At 42.4% G+C, this 18126-nt stretch overlaps 2 protein-coding genes across 2 annotated transcripts in view; both read left to right on the top strand.

Moving 5' to 3' along the window:
• Positions 1-3062, top strand: part of CD2AP (CD2 associated protein) — an 87102-nt gene extending 84040 nt beyond the window's left edge. Inside the window, exon 18 of the mRNA XM_082481190.1 lies at positions 733-3062. Coding sequence (XP_082337316.1) covers positions 733-774 — 42 coding nt within the window. The 3' untranslated portion in view covers positions 775-3062. The remainder of the gene's footprint in view (positions 1-732) is intronic.
• Positions 3063-9479: 6417 nt separating this feature from the next.
• ADGRF4 (adhesion G protein-coupled receptor F4) lies at positions 9480-16622 on the top strand (the record flags this gene model as incomplete). The annotated part of the gene is made up of 8 exons (XM_082480760.1): positions 9480-9557; positions 10488-10524; positions 10661-10821; positions 11391-11681; positions 12480-13844; positions 14535-14576; positions 14684-14743; positions 16572-16622. 8 exons carry the CDS (start codon positions 9480-9482, stop codon positions 16620-16622), a joined length of 2085 nt encoding a protein of 694 aa, XP_082336886.1.
• Between the last annotated feature and the right edge of the window lie 1504 nt (positions 16623-18126).

Raw genomic sequence — 18126 nt, 5'->3', positions numbered from 1 at the left:
AACTGTTTAAATATTAAGTGGATAATGTGCCAAAAGAACAGAATGCGTCTGAAAAATTTCCGTATGAATGAATGCCACTCCTCTCAGTTCATTGATGAAGGCCACCTGCATTACAGTATGATGCCATTAAGTAGTTAATAGGATGAGATCATTGTAGAAAATTATTTCAGTCTGGTACAAAAGGGCATTTTATTTGTGAAATAGTACTTCTTATTGACTGCAAAGCTACTTTTGAAACTTGAGAAGACCTTCTGGTGAGTCCGCTTTTTAATGTGTCTCTAAAGCAATCAGTGAAGCTGCCTTAAATATGCACTGGGCACGAAGAGGAGGTAACTTCCATGTATCTTCTAAGTCTACTTGAAGAAATACAAATTAATCACAGCAGGGTATTTTGCATGAAGGCTGCAGTAGGAAGTTAGTCTGAGGTGATGACGCAACGTTTCTTGGGGACATGTCAAGTGATTCCACAACTCAGCTTTGACTGCTTTATTCTGAGTCAGTTTATCCAATAAGATGTACCAGAACTATAGGCAAATTTTTAATGATTTTAAATTCTTGTTTGCTTAGCAATGTAGTAGTATGAAGTCAGATGTAAATATTGAGTTGTCAAATGCTTCTGTGTTACGATTTTATTTACGTGTGTCTTTGAATTTTGGTGAAAGCTCTGAAGAGTTTAGACTATTGCTACTTTGATACTGATTCTTTATCTTTTCAAAATGTCTGTCTTTCCAGCTTGAAATAGAAAAATTGAAGAAAGCAGTGATGTCTACATGAGACAGCTATGGACTCAATGTTTTTAACTCATCAGGAATTCAAAGCTGAACACAAAGAGAACTGACTCTTATTTCATAATAATGGATGCTGGTGTTCTACAGTCTTAAAGAAAAAAATATAATAAAAAAAAAAGGAATATAGTCTTTTATTCAGAGAGATAAGAAAACAGAAAAGAATAATGGTGTAATTTTTTTGCCAATATAAAAGAGGCCTTATTTCTTACTGTGCTGGAATTGCAGACCTTATTTTTTGGTTTGCTTGAAAATACTACTGAATCTGTATAGAAAGGAGAGGGAATTCTTAATAGATTTTTATTGAATACTTGTAGCTTAATTTTTAAAGAGATCTATACTATAAAAGGGTGATCTATCTTTACAACTAATCTGTAAAATAGTCTATTGGGAGGGGTGGAATAACTGTATCGTAATTGTAGTCACTACTTTTCCCCTACATGCAAAAGGGAATATATGATATTTGTATCATTTTGGCAGTCTTACCCAGCGTTATGCTGTTGTGCCTGTCTGCAGCGAGAATATTAATAATATGCTGTTTGTAAGTTATGTAATGAGATAGGAATTTGTTAATGCAATGAAGCAGGTGAAACTCCTACGCGTTGTAGTAAGAACGAATGATCTCATCTGGGTAATTGAGCAGAACACTTTGTCACTTGCACTATTGGATTAAAAAGGGATTTAGGACCGAATCATGACGTTATGACAAAATTAACTTTTAAAACTACAAAATGCAAGAAATATGGAAAGAAGACCAGAATCCAGTCTTAACTCAACCTGTTGTGCCTAAAATATTAGAGCATGAAAAAGTAATCCTCAAGTCACAATGCCTGTGCATCTCTGTATCTAAACTGAAGTCATCAGTCTTTCTAGCAGTTAAATATGCATCTTGATCTGTTTTTACAATAGCCAGGTTTTGTTTATAATATGTCTCCAAATAAATCCCTTTGGAATTTTGATACTCTCACAAGGTCTCAATATTTATATATTTATGCCATAAACTTTATCAGTATATTGTGTACCTCTAAATTTAATAACTTTGTATTTCAATAAGTGATTGGAACAGTTGCTTTGACAGCATTGTGCTGGCTTCCGAGACGGCGTCTTTCACACTTTATGGAAACCAGTTGAAATCTTGTGGATTGCCATTATCTTTAACCCTTGAGCTCAACACAGTGCACGAGAATGATATACAACTGATATGCAGAGTGATGAGAGACAATGATATTTATTGCTGTGTTCATTTAATTAAAGAATTAAAAACCATACAGCTTTATACAGCCAGTCAAATGCACTACTTCTGTTAGTAATCACCTTATCTCCTTTTGGTCTACTAGAATTTAAATGGCAAAAACATGCCACATAGTTTGGCAACTTCACCAATAAGAGAAGTAATTAAGTTTCTATTCATGGGAATAGTCATAAATATAGTAATTATGTAGTATGTCCCTTGAGCAAGGGACATGGAAGTATTGCTTCTTGAGAGTATACTTTTTCACAGCTGATGCATCGTAAAGTACATCAAAAAGTCAATTGGATAATGTTTGTCAGTTGCTGACTTAATTTTTTCATAAAATTTGTTTAATATACCATGCAAGTATTAAGTAATATTTGCTAGTCCCATTGCTAATAAACTGATTCAATATTAATGCTTTTAACTTTTAATTGCTTGGATGCATCACAAATGAAGACTTGAGCCAGATCTTTGTATTGAGGAATAATGTGCAGCAGTAACGCTGCTCATCAGACACTAAACTCCTACGTGGAATTCATGGCCTCTAACTCAAGTGATGAAAAGCAAGAATTGAGCCTAATGGAATAGCCGGTTTTGTTATACAAGCTCTCCACTGTGATTAGAGCACGAAACAAATCTTGGAACGGATTGCTCTACAGAAATCCTGTGAATTGTGTCTGCCTGTAAGCTTCTAGCAGACAAACAGAAGACGACAATCAGTTAAAACCACAGATGAAAGGTGTTTGTTATTTAATGGCCTTTGTTCGCTATAGCAATAAATGACCCAAGTGCAATGACTTGATTTAATAAAACCCTTCTTTAAAAGTCGCTGCTATGAGTATTTTTAGCCATGAGGAAGTTGCCCTGATGTATGTGTCCTGTCTTCAGCTAGTGTTACGTACAAGCGTGGAAGGGGAGAGGGTAATGGTTTTGAAGACATTCGGCAGTACAAGTTCCCAAAAGCAGTATGCTTCACTGACTTCTTTACCGGTGCTGTAAAATGATGCATGCTATCCAAACTCAGCAAATAAAATAAGTTTAAAAACCTGTTGAAATGTCTCTGCTCAGTTCTGTTCAGGAATGTTTCGTGTGCCATTAAATTCTTCGTGGGAGGAGTTCAGGGGGTGGGAGCAAAGCATATTATTATTTATATAGTCCCCCTTTGAGGCTTTCAGGTTTTAATTTACTCACTGGGATGCTGTGGTTCCTGACTGTCAGGATGGCTTAGGATCCAAACAGTTGGAAAGCTTACCGTTTGTTGTTGTTTTTTTTTTTTTTTTTTTTTTTGCAAGTGTAACTGGGAATCTTAACTTCTCGGTATCTCTTTATTCCCTCTTTTATTTTTTTCCTGTTGGTACATATTGAACTGACCTTACTGTGCATCTTCAGAGCCTTTTTTAAGGTCGCTATTGCCACTCAGGAACACGGATAAATGCGTGTTTGAGTGACTTCTTAAATAGTGAAGAACTTAAGACTGAGAGTATGGCATGTTTAAAAGGGTTATGGATGAGCAAAAAAGTAAATTAAGAACAGAACAGCAGAAGGGCATTTTCAAACTGCAAGGCTTTTATTCAGTCTTCACAACATTCTCTAAAAAGCTTTTGCTTGCGTATGAGGTACAGGTTTCAAAATAGAAATAAATGACAGGTCTACTTATTGTATTTATTTTTTAAATTTATTTAAACAATCACCGTGAAAATAACATTTTTCATTAATGTTGCTTCAGGGGAATAAGTTTCTGATGCCAACCTGTAATGTATTGCAAGGTTGGACTTGGAGTTGTGTAGTAAAGCATCTGTTGAACTTTTAAGTAAATACCTTGTATTCATTAAAGCCATAAATTAGCAGAAGTCTGTTGTTAACTCTTTCCAAAAGAAATGCTGAAAACGGGTTTTCAGAGCGGCCTTACTTTTGGCTGCTGTTAAAGTTGTCAGAGATGTTCCCGATGGCTGACTGTTTGCTTTCTCGGCGTAGTGTCGAAGCAGCTGCTCATCTATCTTGAGTAATTGGATTTTGCAAGAGACAAACCCCTCCCTCGTGGGTGCCTGGGCACGTACCTCCCAGCTTGAAGAATGCGAACAGCCTTGACCAGCTTGTAAAGCGTGAGACTGCTGCTGGGTTGGGGGTCTGGAGCACCCTCCTTGCTTGCTGGAAGTCGTGGTTTGAGTATCTTTCTAAGCCCCCGGGAGCACAGGCTGACACCTCTTCCTTCTGGGAGGTGGATGTGCCCTGGATCTGAGTGAAGCGCGCCAGCCTTTGTGTCCTTCAGAGGATTATCGGTTAGGTTGAGGAGGTGTTTGAGAATCAAGAGGTGTTCAGTCTCGCCATCGTAGCACAGGTTCAGGGAGTGTGTAGAAGCACAACTCCAGGTGACACGGGGAAGAAGCCTTTTAAAAGAGGTGTCCATGCCTTGACATGATCTGGTCTTTGGCCCTTCTGATTTGAAAGGTTGCAAAGGTGCCACCTTTTAACTCATCTCTACCGGGTACTGTATCGAGCAAGTCCTTTCACCTTCCCAGGTAGGTCATGTTGGCTGTGTCTAATTGCGCTTGGCTTAATTCCTACTTGATACCAACGTGGGATGCAAAGCTGGCTCCGTCGAACAGAACAGTAAATAATACCTACCTGTAGGCTAAAACTGGAGACCTACCTCGTGGCTGAGGACCGACTGAAGTAGTGGTAGCAGAAAAATCAACGTTATTTCAGGAAACCCTATAGGCTCATGCCAAACATGTTGCAGGACTGTGGAAAAAAAAAATAATTAGCGATCAAAGGTTTTTTTTAAAGCAGTCCTGTGAGTAGAAAGTGTTGGGAATTGCTCTTCTGTTAAATTACTTGCTGCAAATTGCTGCCTGTTGGAGCTCCGGCTATTGGAGGTGAGCCAATATTAAGAGAGCCAAGAGTGAACATGGCACAAGGCTCAGCAGACAACTCACCCCTTGTGATGGGTGCAGCCCGTAAAGAAAAGCTTATTTCTTCCTCATTGAGCTTTTTAGCTGTGTGAGATGCTGTCAGTAGTGGCATCTTTGATTTATGAAGGGTAATGCATTAACTTCACCAGGTTTTGATGATGATTTTCTTTTTTTTTTTTTTTTGTCTTTAAAGTCTAGAAGATCTGTGAAGTATGGCAGAGCAGAAGATGCGTCCTCCGCCAGGAGGAAGGGCACAACCCAGGCAGGCGTGATTCATCCACGTGGACTCCTGGCGAAGGTGGCAACCTGGCAGTTTTGTGGGTGTGTCTGTAACTTGTTTTGTCATTTTGCGGTGCAATACCTTTATTGCCATCTCCAGGTTCCTCACTGTTAATCCAGTCAGACAGGAAAAGGAGGAGGCTGGTGCCCAGGGTTATTTCTTCATGGAAAAACTCTTAACTGAAGCAGAGCAGCCGAGCAACACTGGGTCAGACCGTAAGAGCGAGACTGGGGCACCATGGCAGCAGAGGAATGGTTAGGCGCTCGCCTGTGATATCTTGAGGATCTCTGCCTGTGTCGTTTTGCCTGTAATTTTGCTCACAGGGGTACCCAGACTTCTGAAAACAGTGAGTACTATCATAAAACAACTTTTTTTTTTTTTTTTTTTTTTCAGAACTGCTTGGACATTATCAGTGATCTGTGAAATGGGCTCATTTGCAATCTAAAATGCGCCTAAGTGCTTAGGCTGTCTTTACTTTGCACTTACTGCCTCAGTTTTATATTACCTTTGCATCTGTGGGAATAATTAGATATCTTAATTATCCTCTGATCTTTTTTGCTCGTAGTTTTGTAATTGGGTTCTAATTGCAGTGTTGTCACTTTTAAGAAAATCTGACATTTTCTTCTGGCTGAAGTTCCTGTAAAGCTCAACCTCCTCTCAGAACTCGCTTTACTTGAATTCACATTTTCCAAGTGTGATCCCTTTAAAAATAAACTGATACCATTCCGTATAACGAAGAGCTTTAATTTTTAATCTCGGATGACCATGTTGAGGACTCGAGAGTCTCCCGCTGCAGCCTTTTTAACTTGCTAGGTGGGCAATGGCGAGTGATCCCATTGTGGTGGTTTATCGAGTTTTAAGCTAGCCATATAGCCACTCAAGCCCTAAAAATGATAGATTAGGTTCTGAAATAATGGATTTAATATGTATTTCTTTTTAAAAAAGTTAAATACACACAGTGGAAGATTGCAACATTTGGGAAAATATATTTGTCTAGCTAATTATGGCAAGCCCGGCGTAAATTTGTATTTTGTGTAATACGTTCTTGTAATTTTTGTGCAGGATACTTTTACCCATAGACTTCATTATAGTTCATCTTCTGGAGCAGTGGAAAGTTGTGACTCTGGATGATGGAGAACCCTTTGGCCAGAGACCTTTGGTCCACCAGCCTGGGGGTGTAGCTCCCACAGTGGTCGCTGCTTGCGCTGAGCCCTCTGGTAGCTGTGACTTGCGTGCTAGAAATGAAAAGCATCCTGCCAGAAATTAAAAGCGCGAAAGTGCTCGGGGTAGAGGAAAGGAGGGATAGTTTTGCAGGGTTTTACAAAACACTTTGATTTTAAACCAACAGACATTGTAGAGTAACAGCTTTGAGTTTAAGGCTATGATGCGTTAGCCAATGTATGGATTACTTTTTAAATACATGATCAGTTTACCTTATTTTTACTGTTTTAGGAAGCTCTTTCATCTCCTGTAACCACTGTCTAGCCACTCGCTCCTCACCCTTTCCCTGCTGTAGAGGGCTTTGTGTCCCTGGGGTACTGTGACGAAATGAATTGAGCTGGAGAAGGAGGATCAGCAGCTGGTGAAGATCATCTGAGTTGGGTGGGAGATACCTGAGGGTATGGAATTGTCTTCTTACTAGAAAGTCTCTTCCACGTGAAAGGGTTTTGACAACTCAGCTGCTCATGTGTCTGTGCCCTGATGGAGCAGGAACCTCTGGAAGAGAGGAGGAACATGTTTACAGCTTCTTAAAAAGGGAAGCAAAGTTAATAGTCTATTGCTCCTGCCATTGCCCTTCAAATGGGAATGTATCCAGCAAGGGTGGGTGCATGGAGGGACAAGGTGTTCTTTATCCAGGGGTCGATTTTCAAAAAGTGTCGAGTTTCTAGTTGTGGTGTCTTGGATTAACAGCTGGGTTGCTCATTATGGACCTTTCTCCAAAAAAACCACCGAAAGTGCATTGGCTGAGTTTGGACCAGGACATCGCTGCCTGAAACCCTGCATTCACACTCTGTGTTCCTCTTCATGGCAGCAGATAGTTTGCGATTAGATATCATAGAAAGGTTTGGGTTGGAAGGGACCTTAAAGATCATCTAGTTCCAACCCCCCTGCCATGGGCAGGGACACCTCCCACCAGCCCAGGTCGCTCCAAGCCCCATGCAGCCTGGCCTTGAACACCTCCAGGGATGGGGCAGCCACAGCTTCTCTGGGCAACCTGGGCCAGTGCCTCACCACCCTCAGAGTAAAGAATTTCTTCCTAATATCTAATCTAAATCTCCCCTCTTCCAGTTTGAAGCCATTCCCCCTCGTCCTATCGCTACATGCACTTGTAAAAAGTCCCTCTCCAGCTTTCTTGTAGGTGCCCTTCAGATACTGGAAGGAGCTATAAGGTATTCCCAGAGTCTTCTCTTCTCCAGGCTGAACAACCCCAACTCTCTCAGCCTGTCCTTTATCAAAGGTACTAAGACTGGATGTTTTGGGGGGAGAGGAACAGCTGTATATGTTTTCACATGTGTTTATGTCAGTATAGCCATGTTTTTTTCTTAAAGCGATAGTGACTCGCTGCTGCATTGCTTGTTTTGCTCAAAGTTTCTGTTGCTGTACAGTAGTTACCTTGGCATGTTCTTGGGGTGGTGAGATGGGGAGGTTTCCGTGATGAGTCAAGCAATGGGACTGAGCAAGATCAGTGTTTCGCTGGGGACGTGGGCCAGTATCTCAGGGAGCCTTAGATACTGGAGCTGTCCCAGATTTCTGCCTCACCGAAAGGTAACAGCCCTAGGTGGAGTTACACCCGTGATTAATTAATTCATATTCATTTTGTATTTAATGATGAAACATCATGAGCTCAAGGATTCCCAGCTGTGAAATGGAATTAGGGCTGCAAGCATACAATAAACATGTAACGACTGCAGAAATGGGAGAAGAATTCGATACAGTCCTTGGCCTCCAACCTGGAGGTATTTCCCGGCCACCTCTTGTTCTTCAGCAATATTCATCTGAGTCTTTTGGTTCACTTCTCCTTATCCATTTTGTTTCCTTAGAAGAGCTAATGGTTACTAGCTTTAAATCCAAAAAATGCTTCTACCAATACCAGTGGAGTTCGAGAGGCTGGCACGAGGTTCTCCTTTAGAGCTAGCTTAGAAATCCAGCACATAAATCTAGCTCTTCCTTTTGCGATCTCTTCATAATTCAGTAATAAACCTGCGGATCTAAAAAAACGGTAAGGTGAACAAATGTCCCAGCTGAACGGGGCAGCCAGCTCTGTGCCCGGCCCTTTGATGCCAGCAGATAACGTGAGCTTGGAGTTTCTTGGATAGAAGATGACACCTCTGCTCCGTCAGTGCAGGACCCTTCTGTTTCAGCATCCTCTGTCCTGAACAGTCTGTACCAGGGGCAAACTTGTGTCTTCTATCAAAGCACGGCGACTTGGCGAGCTTTCTCCTGTGTGCATCTTCTGAAATCCAACCATCGTCCTGCTTTGTCACCTTGCGTTTGTTTCCTGCTTCAGTGGTTTAGCTCGCTGATTTTATGGGTTTTACTTTTTTTTTAGTACATATCTCAATTCTCTTGAATCCACAGCAGCTGTTGCTTTTGCCTTGGACGTCTATGGCATCTAATAATCAGATCTGATGAAACACGTTATTTTTCCTTCGTTCCCTTTACCAGATTATTTTCCGCCAACAAATATGCCTGTCACAGGCTGCGTCCCAGGATATTAAGCTTTTACCAGGGACCACGGGAAACTTCATGGAGGGGCAGAGGCCTGAATCCTTCTGCGAAGCAAATCACGCACTACTCCAGGCTGGTCCCTCTTTCTCAGATTTGGATATCGGAGCCCCAAGGGCCCGAGTTTCCTGCCTCGTGTGGCAGGGCTCATCAGGAACTGCTCCGGGAGAGAGAGTACCGGCGTTAAACCCCGTGGAGGCCAGGCTGTCTTAAAGCACTTCAAAAGGCAACCACAGGCTGAACTGCTTTAATGAGCTCTCCATCTCACAGCTCACAGTAAATTATTGATGCAGTAACTTCCAGTGTTGAACAGATTTTTTTAAAAATTTTTTTTAAAAGAACTTTCACAAATCGTTCTCAGTAAAAAAGGTAATACATGATAAATGTCTGAAAATCACTTTGCAAGCCTGGTAAAGACAGTCTTTGGGATGGGTTTAGCTGCTCTCTCACTGCAACCAGACTGTGTTCAAAAGTGAAAACTGAAATGTCTAAACTTCTTTAACACCTCTTTTTTCCAGGAGGAAAGCAGCAAACGGGAGGCGATGGACATGAGGGTGGCCCACTGCCTGCTCCTTTGGGCTGTGCATTTCTTCCCGGCTGCACCTCGCACTGCGCTCAGGGTAAGTTTCACTCGACCAGGTTGCTCCAAGCCCCATCCAGCCTGGCCTTGAACACCTCCAGGGATGGGGCCTCCACAGCTTCTCCGGGCAACCTGTGCCAGTGCCTCGCCACCCTCGTTGTGAAACATTTCGCTGTTATGTCCAATCTAAACCTATCCTCTGTGAGTTTAAAACCGTTGCCCCTTGTCCCCTCACTGCAGGAAAAAATATTTTGAAGTATTCAATATGTTCAATATGCCGCTGGCACAACTCTTGGGGTGTTAGAAATCTGCTGTTGGGCCTGCTCTACCCAGCAGTGCGATTTCCAAGGCATTGCATAGCCAAACTTTGCTTCCAGACTGAGAGGGTTTGGCCGGCCGTAGATGACAGACCAGTTGACCAAGCAGCGATGGAAGCTGTTCTGGATTGTGCCTGGCTGTATGACATGCAGTCCCAGCAAGTGGCAGAAGCCCACCATGCCTGCTTCGGCGTCGCTTCCCGATGAGGAGAGGGACAAAGCAGCTCTTGGTGGTTGTGCAACTGTAGCTTTATCTTATGGCAGAAGTCATGTAGGTCGCATATTCTCATCAACAAGTCACATATTCTCATCAATGTGAAGATACTGGAGAGCTTAGGTCTAATACAGACTTTTTGACTGGGTAATGACAGCTGGAGGCGTGTGCGATGCTGTCTACTCACTCAGTATGTCACCTCAGCAGAAGGGTGTGACTGAAGGCTTGATATATAGAGACAAACTGTTAGTAGAGAGTTCTCAATTGGTCTGTAGGATCAAGGGACCATGAGCTCTGCATTCTGGACCTTGAAAAGACTTCTGGACCTCAAAAGGACTGTTTCGCCCTTGAAATCATAACTCCTTGGCACAAACTGGAGAGGCCTTTTACTTACTTATTTTAACATTCAATCTGCATTCCACTTTTCCTTATTTTTCAGGTTCTCAATAAGGAATCAAAGACTGGTAATCAGCAAGGTACAGTGAATAGCTCTGTCTTTTGAATTCTTTGTGAGATGTTATCAGTTATCAAGACTTTGCCCCCGATACTCACCTCATGGACCAGGGTATGCTGTCTTACACCTTATAACAATCTCCTTGACTTATTTTCCAGATGGGTGCGTAAATCTCATTCCGTGCAAAGATAACGGAGCCATTTGTGTTCAGCCTTGTTCTCCTTCCTTCCACGGGGAGACGAGCTTTGTCTGCAAGGGCAGAAAGTGGCAAATGTTCGCAGATGCCTGTGCAAGCCTGGATGTTCAGTCCCTTTTTCAGGTGAGGGAACTCTTACGCATCTACTTTGGCATAAGCTTGAAATTTCTTGCGAAGACACCCCCTTCCTTCATACCCTTTACATTTTGACCAAAGGGAAGAGCATCTGATCCTAAAACACAGATTGCTTTGGTAACAGGCTTTGACTTCACCTTAAATCAAGTGATGGGAAATGAACTTGGGATCATCCTGTGTGGAAACAGAATTCAGAAATGAAGTTGCCTTGTTCACTTGGCCTATGTCCTTCATGGGGATCTAAACCAAAACAATGAACATGAGAAAAGTACAACACAATTATCTGTAATAAAACAGGGGATTCATGGTAAATTCTCCCCAACTACAAAATAAAGAACTTTTTTCAAGTCACTGCAATAATAAGGCGCTGCATTTGGTTCTTGCCCTTACCTTTGTACAAGCAAGACATTCTTCTCAGGTGAGCTTTGGTCCCTGGTTTCAGGCCATCTGGCACATTCATTGCACACCCCAGCACCGTACCTCTTGCCTAGTTGTAGTTGTAGCTTCATTTTCATTCTGTTCATTAGTTTTCTCAAATTTATTTTCCTTTTTTTCAGAGGATTTCTGAACATGGACTCTTTCCCAGCTCTGGAGGACACATTGGTGTTGCTGGAGGACACCTTCCTTTTGTAGGGGAAGGAAAGCCAGTGCATGGCAAACCTGGAGATGGAGCAAAATATTTTGGGGCAGGTGACCACGGGAATAGTAACTGCCAAACTGATTTTTCGTGCATCATCCCAGAAATCCTGTCTTCGCCAGCCATTCCCGGAAACATTGCTGATATAGTGGAATTGCTAAAGAAGATTTCCCTGCTGTTATCACAGAATGTCAATAGAGGAAAAATGCAGGTATTTACTTTCATGGGCTTCAAGAGGTGCTTCTGAGCTTGCCAGAGCATCCACATAGTGTTTTGTCCTTATAGCCATTACCCACTGAAGTGGCGGCTGCAAATCACATGGAGATCACCTGGAAAAAGCTTCCAGGGAGTGTCATGTTTTGTTGTCAGAGAAACCATTTGACCTGTTCATGTATGGTGGAAATACTCTGTGGAGTAAAAAAAAAAAAAAAAAAAAAAAAAAAAGATTTAAAATAAAATAATAAAAGCAAAAGTTTTCAGTAACTGCTGTTCTAGACATGGGAATGCAGTAGAAGGAAAAATAAATTTTTAAAGTAAGACAGGGTAGGGATGACAGCCTGGGAGATGCTGACCCGCAGCTGTGTTGTCATGTGTTGCACAATGGAAACTGAAATCTTTCCCTGATGAACTCAGAAATCAGAGAGGTGGGGAAAGAAATGTAGGGAGGGTGATGTAAGCAGACCTGCATTGTGGGTCAGTGTCTGGAATAGAACTTAGGTTTCCTGGTTTTTGCTTTGTATTTGCTTTTCCAAGCATCTTTTTTGACCTATCATATGAAGAGGGTAGGACAATACTGGTAGTGACTGTGCCAATGAGATGTTTGGGTTTGACTGGGATGGATGATGGGAACCTCCTGTTCATTGTCAAAGAATATTCCCTTTATGGAAATCACTTTTGAATTAAATAAGCCTTTCTTGGAGGCTCTGCCACTGGAATAATATTTGGTTTCTCTTAACATGAAAAATCATGAAAAATAACTGTTTTTTTTTTTTTTTCCTGTTTGTTTCAGAGTTACAGCAGGATAGCAAACCATATTCTGAACAGCTCCACCATTTCCAACTGGGCTTTTGTAAGGGACAGAAATGCCGGTTCGATATTACTGGACTCGGTGAATTTATTTGCTGGGAAACTTCTTCTAAGGAACGGGTCAGAAAGTATACAGGAACGCTTCATCGCTACAAAAGGCTACAGCATACATAAAAATACTTCAGGGAAGAGCTTTGATTTTTCTATGGAGTTCAATAACACAGGCAATATCACTGGGCACGTGGTCATTCCAGAAGAAGAGCTTCTGAAGTTACCAAAGACTTCCAAAGCCGTCAGCATTGCATTTCCAACACTTGGAGCCATTATAGAAACCAGCCAGTTGGATCCTGGTTTTGTGAATGGAATGGTGTTATCGGTGTCTCTGCCAGAAGAGCTCCGGCATATTTTGCTCACCTTCGAAAAGGTGAATAAACTGGAGAACGTCAAGGCTCAGTGTGTTGGGTGGCACTCTACCGAAAGGAGGTGGGATAACAGGGCATGTGCGATGAAGTTGGACAACATCAGCAGCGTTGTTTGTATCTGCAAGCACCACCACCGGACGTTCAAATCTTTCTCCATTTTGATGTCCCCCACCACGCTGCGAAATGCAGTGCTGGATTACATCACACGTGTAGGGTTAGGCCTCTCCATTTTCAGCTTGGTCCTCTGCCTGATCATCGAGGCTGTTGTCTGGCGTCATGTTACAAAAACTGAAATAACCTACATGCGCCATTTTTGTTTGGTCAACATTGCTACGTCGCTTCTCGTTGCTGATGTTCTGTTCATCTTAGCGGCTATTGTGCATCATACAGCCCTAAACTACCAGCTGTGTGTAGCAGCCACTTTTTTCCTTCACTTTTTCTATCTTGCTTTGTTTTTTTGGATGTTTACCCTGGGCCTCTTGATTCTCTACGGATTATTATTAGTTTTTTTTAAGATAACGAGATCTGTATTCATAGCTACAGCATTCTCTATCGGATACGGATGTCCCTTGGTCATATCTCTCCTCACTGTTGCTATTACTGAACCAAAAAATGGGTATTTAAGGAGTGGAGCCTGCTGGCTCAATTGGTACGAGACGAAAGCCCTTTTGGCCTTTGTTGTACCCGCTCTGAGCATCATTGTTGTGAATGTGGTGGTGGTGGTGGTGGTTGTGGTGAAGACCGGGAGATCCTCTGTCGGAGAAGGCTGCAAGTCACAAGATTTGAGCAACATGATCCGGATTAGCAAAAACGTGGCACTTCTGACACCTCTTCTGGGTCTCACCTGGGGGTTTGGATTAGCAACGATTGTCGAGAGTCGCTCCCTGGCATTCCATGTTACGTTTGCGCTACTGAATGCCTTCCAGGTAAACTCTGTGAGACGGGGAATAGTGTGCGCTGAGACTTTGAGCCTGGGAAAAGGTAGAAGGTCAAAGAGGGGCTGGCGGCATGCGTTGTGCATGAAAAACAGGGTGTAAGCTTTCCTTCTAGCTCAGCTGCTTTCCATGGTACGTGCACAAAGCATCCCCCACCTACACAGTAAATGCAGATGGGTGATGGATCAAACCAGTTGGTATAGAGCATGGTGAAGAATTAAGATGCCTAATTTACATTTAACATAAAATACACTGGTTAATGTCCAGTAACTGCAAAGATGTCTGATCCTTATCGCTTGACAAACACGCAGAAAATTCTCTCTTGCCATTGAAGGTGGTTTTGTTTAACTCATCGGTGTAAACATCCGATGTTACTTGACATACCGTTGTGTACCCGGTCTGCCTTGGCTCTTCTTGGCTAATACTGCTGCTGAGTGGGTTGAGAAAGTCCTGGTACGTAACCCATCAGCCTGGTTAGGAGAATTAGCATGGGTTATATATCCATTCTTGACGTTCCCGGGGAGCCCGTGTGACCTGGGTGGATAAACCCGTTTTGCGCGTTGCTGTTATCTGAGTCATAGCTGATGAGATCTATCCTTAAGGAAATGACATCTAGAAGCATTTAAGAAACATCGTGTAGTTATGCTGCTTTTTTTTTAACTGGTTTTGCAAATTTTTTAGGGATTCTTCATCCTGTTATTTGGGACACTTCTGGACAGAAAGGTACTTGGGTTACTTCAGCACTTATTCTGGATTATATGAACATTTTTTACACTCTGAGAAACTGTTCCCTTTAATGTTCTTTTTTAAATCTTTTTTTAAATCTACAGACGAGAGAAGCCTTAAGGATGAGCTGCCTTTCATCAAAGCGGAAGTGTAGTCTAGCAAAGGTAAAGATTCTGCCCCCCCCCCCCTTAATGACTTAATTTACCAACTTACACACCTTATTTGTACGTGGAAAGAATGGAACCATCCACTAAATCTTACCTAGTTTAACATTTTTCTAAGGCAAGTGCTTGCTGAAGGAAATACAGGTATCTCAAAAGTATGTTGAGGACATTAAGCTTCTAAATACTAAAAGTGGCAATCCATGGATTTTTATGATGGCTACATAAACTACTGCTGTTGTTACAAAATTAAAATTGGTATTTTAATCGAATGTCTTCACCTATAGATATAAATCCCTTTAGATAGAGAATGCCAATGACTTTTTTCCCATCTGTAAAATAGATCTACTTTAAGGTTACTGACTAAATAAGGAAGGAACAGAATTAGGAGTCCAAAATGCCAATGTAATGACCTGTTTGCTGCCTTTGCGGGTCCAGAGGGTCACAAAGATGATCTGAGGGCTGGAGAACCTCTCCTATGAGGAGAGGCTGAGAGAGTTGGGCTTGTTCAGCCTAGAGAAGAGAAGACTCCAGGGAGACCCTAGAGCAGCCTTCCAGTATCTGAAGGGCGCCTACAAGAAAGCTGGAGAGGGACTTTTTGCAAGGGCATGTAGTGATAGGAGAAGGGGGAATAGCTTCAAACTGGAAGAGGCTAGATTTCGATTAGATATTAGGAAGAAATTTTTCACTTTGAGGGTGGTGAGGCACTGGCCCAGGTTGCCCAGGGAAGCTGTGGCTGCCCCATCCCTGGAGGTGTTCAAGGCCAGGTTGGACGGGGCTTGGAGCAACCTGGTCTGGTGGGAGACGTCCCTGCCCATGGCAGGGGGGTTGGAACTCGATCATCTTTAAGGTCCCTTCCAACATAAACTATTCTCTGATTCACAGAAATATGGATCTGTATGAGATGTCAGAGGATTGCTCTGTTACCAGCTGAACATCAGCTTAGGATGGAAACCACTCAGAGCCCAGTCAGTATGTTTGGTGCTAGTTGATGTGTACTCATAAGAGCTTGAGGGATTTTTTTTTAAATATCAGGGCAATTCATTAAAAGGAAAAGTTTAAATGTTAAGGAAACGACTGTGTTTTAGCAGCTTCCTAGGAAAAAGTTGGCAGAATTGATGTTCTGACATCGTTGAGTTAGTGTTTCCTACCTCTGCTGGAAAACTTTTACCTGCTGTTTGTTAGATTTCTTTTGGTACCAAGGCTTTAATGGTTTCAAGCTATATTTATAAAAGGGAATTCCCTTTACCTTTCTCTCAAGGAGAGAACTGTCAGTTCAGCCCAAAGTTTGGAAAAATAAAGTTATTTCCTTGGTTTTCTCCAGTCTAGTAATCAATCCTGATTCTAGCATTGAAAGCTGCAGGGTGTTTTTCAGTGACAGTGTGTCCAAATGTACTTGGTTTGTGAGGGGGGGGAAAAATAGAGGGGTTGAGGAAACTATACCCCCCTTCTGCTATCAGCATTGCCTGGTGTGCTTTGCTGCAAGAGTGGCTGTGTGTTTGTGCAACTTCTGCCTCCTCTTTTCTTCCTCCCCAATTCAGTCTTCAGTTGCATCCAGCACTGTTGTTATGTGCCAAGTTTAAATGCAGTGCAGAAGGTCCTCTCTTTAAAAAAAAAACCAAAACAAAACAAACTCCAAACAACCGACCAACAAAAAACACACAAGTAACAAACCAAACCAAACCCCAAAACCCAATGACAAACAAAAAGATCAACCCCCAAACTTCTGCTAAAATGAACTGTTTCCTACCTAACAGAGGTAAAAGAGAACAGAAGTGCTTGAGACAGCTCCACATTTAATACAGTGAGATCACAATTCCTGCTTTTACAGATCCAGGATCCAAATAACAGTGAAGATGTTCCACATCTTATCAGGCTTTAGGTCAGGATGGAAAGTTTGAAAGTTGAAATTCTCTGAAGTCACCACAAATACAATTGTAGTATCCAGTACATAGAATTGTAGGTATCCAGTCCCTAAAGGGGGCCTACAGGAGAGCTGGGGAAGGACTTTTTACTGGGGCATGTAGCGATAGGACGAGGGGGAATGGCTTTAAACTGGAAGAGGGCAGGTTCAGATTGAACATTAGGAAGAAGTTTTTCACTGTGAGGGTGGTGAGGCACTGGCCCAGGCTGCCCAGAGAGGCTGTTGAGGCCCCATCCCTGGAGGTGTTTAAGGCCGGGCTGGACGTGGCCTTGGGCAACCTGGTCTGGTGGGAGGTGTCCCTGCCTATGGCAGGGGAGTTAACTCAATGATCTTCAAGGTCCTTTCCAACCTAAACTGTTCTATGATTCTATGATAATAACAGGTGGGAATTTCGCTAATCCCGTGACTCAGCAACATTTGCTAAAAGTATTAAGTGATCTCACTGGGCAAAACTGGATGTGGAGACCATGGCTGTGTGTGCCTATGGACTTAGGTCTGTGTTGTCACTCATGATGGTGGAAGAGACCACATGGAGGTGTTCACCATGCGTAACAGAGGAGGAAAATGTTAGTCATCCACTTTTGTAAATTTGGGTGTAAATATGGAGTTTGACTCATGAGAGCTGGAGAAATTTGTCACACCCGAATTGATTGATAAAAAAAATTAAAAAATCTTGTTTAGAGAACTTCAGAATGGGACTGTTTATCGGAGGGGTTAATGGTGAATACGTGAAACATCTAGAAGGGTTATGCAGACTCTTGCTTCAGGTCTCCTAGTTTCTACAGACTCATAAGAGCCTTTCTTCTGGGTCTGATTTTAAGGTGACCATCTTGTGGCATTTCTCGCGGGACTCTGAGGCACCTTCTGTTTAAAATGGATCCTCCACCTAGCTGGATGATACATGTTATCTGACCTGCGGATTTCTTTTCTCCTAGTCCTAGCAGCGGACAGTTGTCTTCAGTGGATCTGATCAGTGAGAGGAAGCACAGAAATCCTGGTTTGAGATGAGCCGAAGTGGCTGAGCAGCTCGGAGCGTGGACAGAACTGTCTTGGAGCACGACCACAGGAAGCATCGTGAAAACCAGAAGAGAAAAGGCCCTGAACCTGCTGTCAGGAGCAGGAAACCATCAGCATTGCTGCAACCTTGGAGGAAACACACCGACATGTAAAGGTTGTTTCTTACCTTTGAGAACTGCTGTGAGGAGAGTTTGTCCTCGTTTGCCATTTCAGTGCTTCAATTTCTTGCCTTTTTTTTTTTTTTTTCTTTCATGTCAGTGCAATAAGGAGCTGTACCGCATGTGGAACTGTTCTAAAATTATTTAATTTTTAATGTAATGTACAAATGTTGAGCATTATCTAGCTGGTTTTGGCTGTCTTTGATCAAAAGTGATTCTATTAGGTGGCCCTGTATTCATCATTTCCATTTGTCCTCCCAGGTGTTGGACAACGTAACTATTTCTGC

This window comes from Vanellus vanellus (assembly GCF_965231255.1).
Source record: "Vanellus vanellus genome assembly, chromosome: 3".
Taxonomy (NCBI): domain Eukaryota; kingdom Metazoa; phylum Chordata; class Aves; order Charadriiformes; family Charadriidae; genus Vanellus; species Vanellus vanellus.
The sequence above is the reverse complement of the archived record's forward strand: the minus strand, read 5'-3'. Positions and strand labels throughout refer to the sequence as shown.